Consider the following 14,928-nt stretch of genomic DNA (forward strand, 5'->3'; position numbering starts at 1 on the left):
TTCGCCCCCTCTGGCCAGTGTTTACTTTGGCGCCTCTCGTGCGCAGTTCATCCTATAGATAGGTCTTCGGTATAACGCCACTGCATCACAGTTTAGAAGGTTGGCAACGTTGCAAGAAATTTTGAATAACCACGTGAGCAGGAAATTTGCAGCCATACCGAGGGAAATGCAGTAAATACGTTTATTCAATACCGCTTTACAAAGCTACCGAGTCCTTGCATGGGGTAGCGTACCTAATGTAAATCATTTAAAGTCTACTTATATGTATATTTTCACTGGGAAAATTATGATGCGTCCCATAATTGATCAGTGACGCACATCACGCACGACTCACTCTATATGTAGAAACGAAAGCTTTAATTTGACGTGCAGGTAATTAAATAAGGCCCAAGCCGCCAGGCAGTCTACAGAAGGTACCCTCGTTACTATGCCAGAAAATTTTGTTATACTAATATAGTCGCGCGTTTAATAACAGCGGTAAAAGTTACTACGATCAGTAAGTCCATTCTCTCCACTCTTCGTTTTCTCAATAAGTCCCGAGCGTGGGCATGGTGAATTCAGAGTTGAAAAATCATTATGGATAACCCAGCGAAAACAAGCGAGTTTGGGCGGATGAGCCAGCCAGTAAACTTCGCGTTTGCAAGATCGTTTCAAGCTGAAATAATAATCATATCAATAATAATAGTACTGATAATAATGATAATAATGTCATTATCTGATTGGAATTTGAGAAGCCCAATGTCAAATTCATGACGAGTGACCCAAAAAACCTTCAAGTACCAATTTCCATCAGAGTGCAAATAGTTTTAGTTCTTTTTTAACATATTGAATAGGTATGCCGAATTCAAATTTTGTAAAGGCAATTTCAGGTCTGTAATCAGTGATGCAAAAAACCTCATGGTACCAAATTTCATTTGAATCCATTCATGCATTCTCGACATATCATTTTTATCTTCTTCTTTATAATTTTGTTATTTATATGGTTCAAAAAGTGCTGAAGCGATCAATGCTAAAATCTAATTAGTTTGAAGTTTGGAAAAGCCGCGTCGGTCAAGACCAAAAACATCAAAATCCGGTAAACATACGCGCACAGACGTCCGCCTAAAAATTATTGGAGGCGATTCTTTAGACTTCAAAACGTCGAGTTTTGGTGAAAACTCACCTTTTCATGATTGGAGTGATTACAATAACGTCCTTTTTTCTCTGAAAACAGGGACGCGGAAAGCTAAAAAAAACCAGGAGATTAACCAACCGGGTTATTTCAGATTTTTAATTTCTTGGTTTCAGGGTGGCCACACATAGGCAACATGAGTTAACGAAACGTGCTCCCAGTAAAAGTTGATCATTACTTTGAAATCGTCTCACAGTCAGATAGCCGTTCTTTTTTTGATTCGTCTAGAGTTCACTTTTCGTACTTTTCGCCGCTCTCATTATCACACGTCCGCGAAAAACTACCAGACATAGTGGCTCCTTTGTGCAGTTCCAAAAGGCAGCGATGATCCTAATTCCCGTCGTCCACACATTAAAAGAAAACGAAGCATTCGGATCTTGGCCGAGCGTTATCTTAATCTGAATCTCCGCAACAGCATTCCCCTTGTTTTGGCCGTACAACATCAGCAAATAAGATTGTAATCAAATAAATAGAACCGTGACAATTGGCTATGTTGATTGAGAAATACCCCCACATAGACTATCTGTACTTCGAGTATCCTCGTCATATTGGCATTCATTTCACTTGATTCGTGAGTTGGCTAAAATTAAAAATGTTTAAGAAAGATCAGATACTGGAAGGGTTGCAATATCAAATTTGCAAAGACACGAAAATCTATTTTAAATTTTTTCAGACCATACAAAGTTTGAATATGAGAAAGTCAAAATATAGGAAATTCAAAGTACGGAAAGTCAAAATATAAAATCAGACGAATGAATAAAAGTATAGAAAATTTTCAACGATTTTATGTTTTGGTTTTCCACACTTTACCTTTCTACCTCTTAACTTTTCATAATTTTGACTTTAAATTAATAAATTCTAAAAAAAATAGATTTTTGGGTCTCTGAAAATTCTTTATCCTTACCCCCACCTTCACGAGATAACATTTTAGACTCACTTGTTTTTGTCTGTTATAAACTTATGTAACACGGAAAGTGAGAAAAGTGACGCTGACCTTGCTTCATTTTTTACAGAGAGCAGCTGCTCAGCATCATCAGATCGCAGCACAAAGTGAGTAATTATGAATATTTCTATAATTGACCACTAATTCGATCGATTATAATTAATGATAGCGACGCTAGCTGATTATTTCTGAACGTATAATTGATGTGTGTTTGTGTTACGCGAAAAGTTTCTACAAGTGCAATGTTTTGCGATTTGTTTTCTACGTCCATCTTCGATCTGTCAGTATTTATTGAAATTAAGGATGTACAGGCGTATGGTTCAAAATCGTGCCAGGTAAATGAAAATTAAAAATGTTATTACTTTTGGTTCGAACACTTGTGTGAAATTTACAAGCGATTGTCTGAACCATATCGGAGTTATATTAGTTTTATTTGTTTTATGTTTTGTGATTTTACATTGCTTTTTATGGGAAATTGTCAGGGTCAATGTAATATCACGAAAACTTATAAGTAAAATAACAATATAGTGCAGACAATCGCTTTGACATTTTACACACGTTTTTAAAATGACAGTGTAAACAATTTGTATGATTTTAATTGGCCAAGGACGATTTCGACCTACACGTCTGTACATCCTTAACCGGTTACCGTCGAAAACTATTTTGCATACAGGCACCATTGCACTGTGCTGAGTTGCTTGATGTGAGGACTTCCTGAATTTGAATCACTTGGAATTCTCTGTTATCAAATCTCTTTCAGATATTTTTAATTGCTTGAATTCACATTTCACGAATAGAAATTAAGGAGTTTGTACAGTTGATCACCAGATCGTCGCACGTCAAGTATTTATTAAAGTATCACATTCGTAAGCTCTGGTGTTTTTCTTAGGAATGCAAAAAAGACTTGAATTATGAATAAGAGCTTCGATCTCTAATTTTTATTTCAAACTGTTTGAAAATGGTAAAAAATATTGTGGGATTGTTCAATTTAAATCAATGATAGCTCGTTTTTTTTTTTTTTGCATAACTATTTTTCACAAACTTCGTAAACCAATTTTTTTTCCCCCAAAATACTCTATTCAGCATTGCTATTTGTTGATCAAAGTCAGTATCGGTGGAATCTTGAAAAATGAAGTATTTCCACAATACTAATGTGATGAAAAAAAATTTCGATGGTGGCATTGGAAAGAATAACCTGAGTAAAAATACTCACGGCAAATTGAAAACGAGCGAACCTACTAAATTTTTCACCGGTTTGGAGATTTGAAATAAATAATCGTTATCGAAATTTTCATCCGTGGTTTCAGTTTGATTTTCTTTGTTTTATTTTACATTTTTTTTTTCATTTGTGCCTTATTAAGGGAAACTTCGTAGTTTTGCATGTAATAATTCGATAAATTCTATACGCGCGGTCGTCTTGCAATAAAATTATGAAACAAGAATTGGTTTTTAACTCTACAGCCGTTTGAATTGTTTGTGAAACTTTCAAAACTATCGAACCTACAAAACTTATCGAAGACAAATCTTTATCATTCAACCATTACACATATCGCCACATATCGCTCCGTAATTACATGATAAACTGACTCTAGCTGCTCACGGTTCATAGCTCTACCCGAGTGGGTTACCAGCATACAATTGACGACCACCCGACCTTATCGGCCGTCAGCGAAGCCAATCGCGTGTCGTAAGTTCAGTGCACTTACACAGGATGTCGCTATGTTGCTGCAGCGTTCACCTTCCCTCACGGCGCAACTGCGACTGCGATCCCTTAGGCTGGAGATACACAACTTTCCAGCGACTGTTTTCAAGTTCACTAACAGGCCGTCCACTCGATATAGCCTCGGTCAAACTCGTATGTGTATAATGTATATGCTTACTTTGAATTACCTGTAGGTAAAGTACGGTATATTGGTGGATTTCGCGTCGCATGCTTCATTCTGTTGTAGCTTGGCCCCGCTTACTCACAAGGTTTGCAGGCGTATTGCGTACGTGAAAAAGAACACGTACTTTACCACGGGCTTGTGGCCGAGCCATCCCCTACAGGGCTGCAGCGAAAGACGGATGGTGGATCAACCTTGGATCAACCGTCAGCCATCTTGACTAGTAATACCGATGTATGCGTACCTGCGTTTGACGCCTAGATCGCCTAGATATAATCGTGCTATAAATATGCAACACGTCCGTAGTTGCGCGCGCACACATGCGCAAAAACTGCTTGTCAATATGGCCGACGTTCACCTCGCGTACTCGCCTTCGCCCCCCCCCCCCCCCCCCCCCGCCCTTCGCTGTTAGGACCACACTTGTTGTCAGTTTCCAGTTTTAAATAAACACACCGAGATCGTTCTCATCGGCCAAGATCCTAGATATAACTGGGAGAGCTTTTACCACTGTGTATGGAATGGCATTTGTCATACAGCACGCGTCTTACGTTCGTCTCAATGCGGACCTAGGACAGGGATAACAGGGACGTCAGGGACGCGACGTGGACTAATACCGTGTTCTCCCAATAATTGCGAAGATGGGCATCAAAGGAAGCAAGGATATTGCCTAAGAAACTCCCCATGCTCCGCTGTAGTACGACATGCAACGGCCATAGTTATTGGAATGAAATCTGCCTTTTATCGTTCAGCGTGCGAGAGCGAGAAAGGAAGCGAGCGGATAAAGAGGAGAATCTACGCGGCGCAGCGGCGCGGGGCGCAGCCCAGCAAAACGCCGGCGCCGCGGTGCGTCGCACTGCACGGCTCTCCAGCCTTGTACACATCAAACGCTCCTCGTGGCTTTTGTGCAGAATAACGCAGGCCTCTGCTGCCCTTCTCAGCCAGTCGTTACTTTTTCGGCCTCACTGTTTTTACACTTCGAAACCAGTATTTCGTTCCAATTTACTGACTTCCGCGCGTTCCGAGTATGACGGAAGAGTTTGCTCGATATAACATTATGTGCGTGCAATGTATCGGTTGGGACTCGATAACCTTCGCGTCGACATTACGTTAGTGAATCTTATCACTGGTTCCGTGAATTTCCAACTGTAATGCGCACGTGCCTGTGACATCGATAATCCGCAATGTTGTCTGTAATGAGGCCTAATGCAAAGTGAGATTAGTCAGGATTAGAAAGTAAAGGCGGTTTCTATCAAAAATAATCTCTGCCAGTGCAACCTTCTTATAACATAAACTGTGGAATGTGATGAAACAAATTAGAAGTGCGCGAGTGTAGTTACTACGCGTTTAATCATGTTTGAGTAAAACCGGCAATCGCCCGATGAAATTGGGCGACAACTTGGTATAATACAATAATTCTTTTACAGAATAAATTCTATTTATCCTCGAGCATCGCGCCCACCTCACATATCTGAATTTGCTTTTCGTGACTGCATATTCTATTTCACGCTAAAATTTCGTCACAATACTTCTTTTCAACTATCTTTGAAATTGTTTTCGACTTTACTTTTCATTTGAAATATAGTACGTCATCGTGTATTATGTTTTATTATTAGTAGTCGTTATAAATAGTGTAATGTCTTTATGCGTCAAAAACAAGCTCAGTGATATTCGATACTTTCAATGTTCAGCGTCAAACGGGATGAGATTGTAAATTTGACTTGACCTGCCGACCACTGGATAAATAGTTAAATACTGCGACAATGCTTCACCTTCTCGTCGAATTCGTAAAATCCAAATTTTTCAAGTGGACCAACTTCCGGTTACTGCCGGTAGAAATAAGGTTACCTCGTTTCCTTCAACCAAGAATGAAAAAAAGATACGTAGAATTGTGCACAATTCTTCAGATTTCCCGAAAGCCCAATGTTATCGTTTCCGAGTGACATTATAAGATGAAGTCAAAGTTTGTTGTCAGTCTCAAGCCAGGCGTGTTATTGGTAAATAACCGATGGGTTATTCATTCCTGAAATCAGTTGTACACCCTCGTCCGAAATCAGTTGAAATCAGAATGAAATAAGAAATAGAAATTGCCTCGAAATCGTACGAACTAGTTGAAATCAGAATGAAATGAGACAGAGAGAAATTGGGTGTAAATCGTGTAAAATCACAGGAAATCAGGTGGAGTCGTACAGAATCGTGAAAAATTCACGTGAAATATTTTCAAGTAACACACGAAATCCTATCTGATACCAGATACCGGATGACATCATCGAAAATCACATTTAATATCACGTGAAATCATCGGAAGTCACGAAATTATAAAATCACGCGTACGCTAAGAGTTTGAGTGAAAAACCCCTCGTAAATAACCATTGATGTACGAAATTTTGACCTACGATTGACAATATCCGTAGTCCCAGCTTCGAAAATAAGAATATTAATATCCGTCTTCCCAATCCACGTGGGCTGGGAACATTTGCAACGAGTACGATGGAGTGATGATGACCAGCCGGTAGAGTACGCGACTCAAGTTTGTGTCACACGTACTTGCTCGCTGTCCGCTGTCACTACTCGGGCGTACCGATGTGTCAGTGCAAATATACCAATTCAGGGTGTCTACTAGCCCGGAAAACCCTTAACCCTCTGGTCTACACCTGGGTCATTAAGGGGGCGCCCTGGTCGATTTCGACGTTGACGTATACATATTAGTACAAGAGCTCACGACCAAGATTTCTCGCCCATCGCTTCCCGGATTAAACCATATAAGATCGGTAGGTTAGACTACCCTGAACTCAAAAAACCCATTTTCAGACATTTTGAGAGCAGCGGCTGACCTGAGCGCATTTTCAAAAATGTCAAAAAAAAGCCAACCTCAGTCATCGCTTCCCGTCTGATATTCGAAATGTAGTTAAATGGCAGCCCTGAGATACCGGAAACACGGTTTTCAGACAAAAATAGCGCAGCGGCGGCCCAGGAAAAAAAAAAAAAAAATGACCGAAGAACAGCACAGTCATCACTTCCCGTCTGAAAATCATCGTGTTTAGTAAAATAGGGTCAATGAATGCGTAGGAACCCATTTTCAGACAAAAATCTCACCGCCAGCCATTTTGAGAGCATTTCAAAAATGTAAAAAATTTAGACGACCTCGGTCATCGCTTCCCGTCTGAAAACTGTTGGACATGATAAAATGAGTTGCCCAGGTATAAAAAAAACGTTTTCAGACAAATCGAGTACAGCATGGGCTCTATCAGACAACTTTTCGATGGTAAAAAAATTTCAAAGAAGGCGCTTTTAGACGTATTGAAGGGTAACACTACTGTAAAAATTCATAAAAAAAATCGACTTATTGTATTGGTTTAAGATGGTTTGAAAAATATTAAAGAAGGGGGAAAAAGTTGGGGGGGGGGGGATTGGTACAGGGGGTTTGTTATCCGTAATCGTTGAACCGAAGTTGAGGGATTTTTCAAATAAATTTACGAAAATAAAAAATTAATGAAATATGAGAAATAAATATTTATTATGAAATCTTTAACATAATAAGCGGTGTTGAAAACGTCTGAAAACTGCATTTCAGTAATATTGGTAGCAATACGGAACATTAAAAAAAAAAAAAAGAACTCTGAAACGATGACCGAGGTTGGCTTTTTGTTTGACATTTTTGGAAATGCACTCAGGTCGAACGCTGCGCGCAAAATGTCTGAAAACAGCATTTTTAGTAATAAAATAACAAAACCTATGTACAGTTTCGATATCAGACGGGAAGTGATGACCGAGGTCAGTTTTTTTTTTTTTTTTTCATAGCAGAAATCACCCCCCGCGACCCTGCTGGATTTTTGGGGGTTGCTACCCCCCTAGTCGGATTCAGGGTTACCTAATCTAACGATACCATATGGTTTTATCCGGGAAGCGATGACCGAGGCTTTTGGTCGTGAGCTCTTGTACTATATATCTCTAAATATCGAAGTCCACGTATCTCAAACACGAAAAAGGGCTTAACAGCGCCATTCTGTACGCAATTTTGAACAAAAAGACTCCAAAACGTTTCCATTTGATGCATAAATAAAGAAATGGCACAAAAATTACGAACTTACTATTGCACTTTCGTGGTTTTCGTGCCATTTCTTTATTTCTGCATCAACTGAAAGTGTATTAGAGTTTTTATTTCTTCAGAATTGCGTACAGAAAGGCGCTGTTACGCCCCTTTCGTGTTTGAGATACGTGGACTTCGATACTTGAAGATTGCAACAGAAAATACTGTAGACCAGAGGGTTAAACTTCCTGAATTACTATGGAACTTTTTGTTCACCATGGAAACTTCTCGAATCCAGGGAATTTTTCGGATCTTACGTGGAATTTTTGGTAACCCCCCGAGTTAAAAAAAACTGTTTGAAGTTTCATTATATGTATATATGTATAATATTAAATATATTCAAATTCAAGTTTATCGCGTATTGTAATTTCTAACGTGATGGCGCTGCTGTAGTGTTTCCGAGATTCTCTTAGAATTTCACAGTGTAATAAGCCATTAAAATAAAAATCGAATAAATGCCTGTTTGATATAATATGTATAATGTATATACATACACTTCGTTGTGAAAACTTCGTTACAAATATCATTATGAGTACCCTGGAAATTAAAAAAAAAAAATAGTCCGGAAAATCCTGGAATACCCACGACAGGGAATTTTGAAACGAACGATCGGTAGACACCCTGCAATCGTGCTGGTCACACTTGATGTCCCCTTAGCTTCTCGGTGATGGATATTCGTTAAAACATAATTACCACACTTTTATCCTGGTTTTGCCAGATGATCAAGATGCCCCATTTTCTTATTGTCTGTGGCCTCCGAGACCACCTTGTCTAACAACATAGTTTAATATTAGAATATGCATTAGGGTGTCCGTTATTTTCCAAACTGGGTTTTGTTTTGCAAACGCCCCTCAGATTTTTAGGTTATGACATAAACAAAAATATCAGACCCAAACCAGCCCTTAATATTCAAATTAACCCGTGCCTAAATCATGATACATTTCCCATTTAAATAACATGGGATTTTTGCACTTTTTGCAGTTAATTTTTTTCTACTGAAACAAATGTAGCTAAAAATACTTCAACGGCTATTTCTTGTAGGAAATTTAACGCTCTACAAAAAAGATCTGAATGCTTTTTTCGATAAAATTTACCGTTTAAAAGTTATTCAACGATAAAGTTGTATTCACGATGCCTGCGTAGCTAACTTTTATTGTACGGTTAACTCTACAAACGAATGGATGGTTATAAGATCAGATTTTTTACATTTCTATCAATAATACTAATTCTGTAACATCCACGCCCAGTATAATTGCGATGTCAATGGTTTATAAGAAACCGCCAAAATTTGTCACACAATCAATAGAGTGGACGTGCGAATTGAAATTAGATATTGACAATCGCGTTATCGCAAGTTAACTTTGTGTTCGCCGGCGAATTCGGTATAATCAGTACGGGGTAATCCTTGAAAAAATACCAAAACATATCAACAGGTTGGACGATTTTCGTAGCCGAAGACTTGAATAGAATCAAATTAAATGCTTTCGAGAATGAGGATCGAAGAACTGTGTGACGTTGTCATTGAGTCAGCAAGCTAATTAACTCAAGTTCTCTGTATATCTGTGTTCATAAAATACTTTACTCAGCAATTAGCATGCAAAATTTGAAAATTTTTAGAGAATTATGTCATTCGTCCCAGCGTGTTGAAAACTTACGTTAAATTAACAATGCTGCTATCTAAATTGATCGATATAGCGAGCTTTCAGGTTCATAGAAAAAAGGCAACATAAATCGATCGCGACTCTATCATGCATAAGTTACATCTAGAACTTCAAGCTACTTTTGCCTTTATTGAACGATGCGGTTTAAATGAGGTTGATGTGTATTGGAAGCACAAAGATATAATATAAATCAAAATACGATACAACTGAGGTACAATAAATGAACAACCCCTGCCGTGTCCACTTTTATAACAAACTCTATGCCTGAAAGAATTACAAGATGCCGGTACCGCATATAATATTACATACCACCAGCTTTACAACGATAAGTATTGATTCATTTAATTGGAAACAAAAAAAATAAAGAACAATATTCTCTTGAGTCGGCCACATACGATCGGGGCACTATACATGTAGAATATTCACACCTTCGAAAATGTAGATACACGTAAATTTACACTTGTTGCAACACTGAGTTTCTCAGTGTTGGTTCGTGCTCATTTTTGATGGGATGAAAAAGAAAAAAGAGAAGTGTTTGTTAAAATTGGCAACGGTTTATCGCTGTCCGCTTTTAGAAAAACTAACAGAGAACATAATACGTCTGCATTCGTATCCCTTACCTCACTGCAACTCATCATTGATATTACAACAGAAAGTATAATCAATCAAAATAATAGAAGTAGAGTACTACCTTGTTATAAGAGGGTGTTAGGATGGTCGGGGAAATAGGATACCAAGAAATTCGTCGCCTGAGCATTCCCCCACCACTGCCTGGAGAGTTCGGGAATCGCACGTGTGTGAGTGTGTCGACAATCATCACCACTCCTCGTTATGAGAGAATCACACTCATGCCTACGAATTCCGTGTCCATGCCAAAGTTGGGAAACCTCAGGTACGAAGGTAGAGTGGGGGAAGCTATAAAACCCATTCAAGCGGAACGGAGGGAAAATTCTCTTATAACGAGGTAGTACTGTAGATGGATAGATAAATATAATTGTTTGTCATTTCCATAACAAAATTGGTAAAGAGTAAGAAAGAACAGGGCCATGAATCGTTTTTTTAAATTTTCAAGAACTTTATCCTCGAGTTTATCCTATAAGAACAAGGATTCGACTTCCATTGACTCATACATTTTACTTTCTGGTACCATGTTTAATACATATCTACGCTTGCTCAAAGCTTGGCCGGTCTTCGTAAACTAAATTCAACAAAAATATTAAAATTTACTCTCTATATTTTATCGCAGTTTTCGCTACGCAAATTAAATTTACAATTAGAAGAAATCATACACAAATAGAAAAACTGCAATTAATCGTATAAGTCTCATTAGTTGGTACAAAGTGCCACCCCTTTCGGAGTCTAATGAAATGCCGTATATTATACGTATCTTTGCGTGCCTATTAATTTCTAGGGTAATAATACCTATTTTTTTTCGACCTTACTTACCCGCATTGATAAAATTCATTAATTATTTTCGGATACATACTCAAGTTATTACAAATCTATTTAGCAGGTAAACTCGGCTAATCATACTGCCGGGTAATTTCGGGTATAACTTGCAACCCGCGTATCCCTGCCCTGATCTTTTCGCACTTGGTTTAGTTCAACAATTAGCGGCGCCAGTGGGTCAAATAAGTATGCAGCAGAAGGAAGTGTGGCACAAGAATAAATGAAACAATCAAGTATTTCCATCTCGCTTGTGAATGAACTGCAACGTTACTAGTTGGCGGAAACTGCGTCGCAACTCGGCTTGCCATTGATTGCTAGTCCAACGAGAACGATAGAGAAGAGCGCCTTGCGCGATGTGTAGCGTTACCTTCATATCCATCTCTCTGTGGTCGATACGCTCTAGTTTCCTCGAATACTACCTCGTCATGTCCAAAAATGTAGAAATTTTTACTTAAATTAGTGTCACACATTGCATGTGAAATTCAAAATTACATTCTCATAAAATTTAACGTTCGTCAAATATTTCACTACAACCGCATATATATAGAAGTAAAAATTATTCTCCTCGTTAGCGCAAGTGAAAGCTGCAATATATTCCGGTAGAAAAATGGGATGTTTGTTTAATGTGTAAGGTTTCTCACTAAAGAAACTAATAGACCGCATTTCGGCAAAGAATCGTTGACAGCGGTCTTTCATTCTTCATTGCTGTACTTGGTTCGAGTTACCTACTGTTCACCTTTCAGTTACGAATACCTTGTTTCAACTAAATTTTCGTGTTATTATTTGGAAAACAATGAGAAATACCCGTCGCCGCTAATGGAAAAAGGAAGAATTTGATTCGTCTCGGTGTAAAAGTGAAGAGGAGAAATACGTTATCTTTCTCGAGAAACAGACACACGTTTTTATCTTACGAGCAGTAGTTATTCCTGTACGTTTAAATCCACTCGATTGAATAATAAAAAGAAACCGATTCTCTTTAGCCAATTCTCGCGAGAGGTGAATGCCTGTTCGATGTGTTTCCTAGTGCACAACAGAGTGATTATCATTACAATTATTGGAAATCGAACACGTTAAAATTGACCATTTCAACAGAGCATCCGTGAACCAACGGTGTTCACGTTGAAATAATTTTTTTCAATTTGCTTCACGAATATAGCTCGATAAATATTTATAAAACATGAATAACTTCCAGAAGTGAGGAATATTCTGGTCATTCTAAAATAAGGGGCAAAAAGTCATTCACGCATTTTATCGGCTTATCAACTTGTGACTTGTAAAAGTGTGTGCAGAACGTTGAAGATTTTTAAAAATGCATGGTATATCTCATCTTCTTCATCATCATCATCATCATGGATCCCATCAGGGCTCGGGCGACGATTCTACAGATGAAACGAAATCCATCCGTGATGGGAAAATTTCTCGCAACGACCCCAAGTTCGTGCATGAACTGAAGCAGGAGTTATTTGGACAAAAAAACGAAGAAAAATTCAGTTATGAGAGGCAAGTATCTCACGGTGCTGTCAGTTCGACATATTCCCGCGGATCATCCTCATCTTGTCCTTCTCCTCATGGGTCGAACTATTCAAGCGGCGAGCTTCATCATACCCAAAACTACGGCAACCACCAAGTGAATCATTCGGTGTATCATACAATTCATGGGAGCGGTCAGCAGCATCATCTTCAACATGGAAACTATCATCATTACTACCATCACCATATTAACCAACAACAACACCACAATCAGAATCGAAGCCACACAGTCTCTCCTACAAGTCCAAGCCCTACGGGGGATAGTGATAAACATCATCATCATCATCATAGCATTCAGGAGTTCATCAAGCACTTTGGACGCAGATTGGGACACATCCGAAGGCAAAGCGAATGCCAGGAAACATCTAAGAACAGGGACGAAGACTTTCGGAGCAGAAGTCAAAGTCTCGATGGCAACGCTAAGAGCTCTGTAGCTGACTGTGAAACTACGTACAGAATCTACGAAAATATCCTTAAGCAAGGTGAGTCGTGTACGAAATATTTTCAAGATGATCCGTGCTACTGAAATTCGTACTGCCGTGCGTTCTGCATCGGGTCTCGACCTATATGTATATAAAAAATTCACCCATCGAGCCCCCAGTTTCCCTGCGCTCGAGACTGGGCTTTTGCGGAAGCTGAGCGTCGACCGTTCGATTTAGTGAATCTTCCGCATTCAGCTTGACGCGACGCGGCCAGGTATATTGGCAGTACAGATGAGCCACGTTTGCTGAGATATATTCTATCCAAGTACGTTTTACCGAGAGAAAATGGTAAGACATGTCAGACTGATTGTGAACGGCTGATCGTGCCAGCGCGAGCTTCGGCGTCTTTATACGCAGGCCACCTGAGGCTTCAAGTTGTCGAACGCGGCTTATGGAGGTTATGTAAGTGATACCAATACTTTTGGATTAAGCATGTATCTCCAATAGTTGATGCAGTGGTCCTGAAAGTCTTGTAAAACTTCTTATTCTTAACTGTGAGTAATGACTGATGGCTGCTTTGAGTCATCGCGACGACGTCATTTTAATTCGACACTTTATGCGCGAGTGTTCAACATCCCATTTCCGCCTCGAGTAATTTCATCTACCTATCTTGCAGACAAAAGTATTTTCACACAGTACGATTTCGCTGACCATCAGAGTTCCATCATTTCGCGCACGCGCAGTCGGTCACTTGCTCTCGCTAAAGTCTTTTCTTGCCGATACAAATTGAAGAATTTGAATGTACATAAAAGATTTGAAAATAAAACCTCGTGTTGATGAAGGAAACAATATTGCGGTATCGAGATATTTGCCTGGGGGCGATTGAAACTGATCACCCTGTATGTAGGGGAAGGGGGGCAAAACGGGGTAGGCCGGCAAAATGGGGTACCCTAAAAATTAAGTAAAAATAGAAAAGAAATAACAAGGAAAATTTAGTTTAAAGATATTTTAAGAGTAAATTTTATTACTCACATTAATTTAGAAAGAAATTATAACACCAATTTTATTCACTTGGGGAAAAAAAAAAAACTTTTTTTAAGGGTACCCCATTTTGCCCGCCGAAAATAATTTTTTTTTTTCTAACCGCAGTCTAAAATTTGTTCTATTTATTTCGAATAGAATCAAAATGAAGACCATTCACGGTTTTCGGGTCCTTAAAATCTTAATATTTCCTTAAGTACCCCGTTTTTCCCCCCCTCCCCCTATATAAACTGAAGAAAAACAAATTTGCCCAGAAGAAACTTTTAGTGAGTGAAATAAAATAATCAGGTAGCAATAATGTGCAAGTTTATAATTCGCATGCCTTCGTTTCGCGCAAAGCGTCATGCGAGCACAGCAATCGTTCTATTTGTAATGGAGCACTTATCCATTTCACATTACGCAGTGTAATGTGTAATGAATACAGTAATCTATTAACAAAGTAATGCATTATTTACAACTCTGGAACCCAGTAGCGTACATACCTACATATAATGTATAACTGAAGCGATGCACGGCATAACTACGGTATAGGACCCTTTATCTGAATTCCTGCCGCAACTTGATAATACGGTTGAAGCTCTGTTCCGACATTTGTTCGTAGGTTACATGCGAAACACTGTCAAATATCGGATCTCAGATCTGTGAAATTGTCGGTTTCGGAAATTCTATTAGTTTATAAATAAATCAGATACGCTGCATAGCGTGCATAAGTGATTGCATTGTTATCAAGAAATTTGATGA

The 14,928-nt window shown here is 38.8% G+C and overlaps 1 protein-coding gene across 4 annotated transcripts in view; it reads left to right on the forward strand.

The window, feature by feature from the left end:
• The window catches only part of LOC124409825 (dentin sialophosphoprotein), a 65,733-nt gene that overhangs the window by 29,000 nt on the left and 21,805 nt on the right, over positions 1-14,928 (forward strand). For all 4 annotated transcript variants that reach the window (XM_046887701.1, XM_046887702.1, XM_046887703.1 and 1 more), the window contains one exon: positions 2,185-2,221. In XM_046887701.1, coding sequence (XP_046743657.1) covers positions 2,185-2,221 — 37 coding nt within the window. The remainder of the gene's footprint in view (positions 1-2,184; positions 2,222-14,928) is intronic.

This window comes from Diprion similis, chromosome 8 (assembly GCF_021155765.1).
Source record: "Diprion similis isolate iyDipSimi1 chromosome 8, iyDipSimi1.1, whole genome shotgun sequence".
NCBI classification, from domain to species: domain Eukaryota; kingdom Metazoa; phylum Arthropoda; class Insecta; order Hymenoptera; family Diprionidae; genus Diprion; species Diprion similis.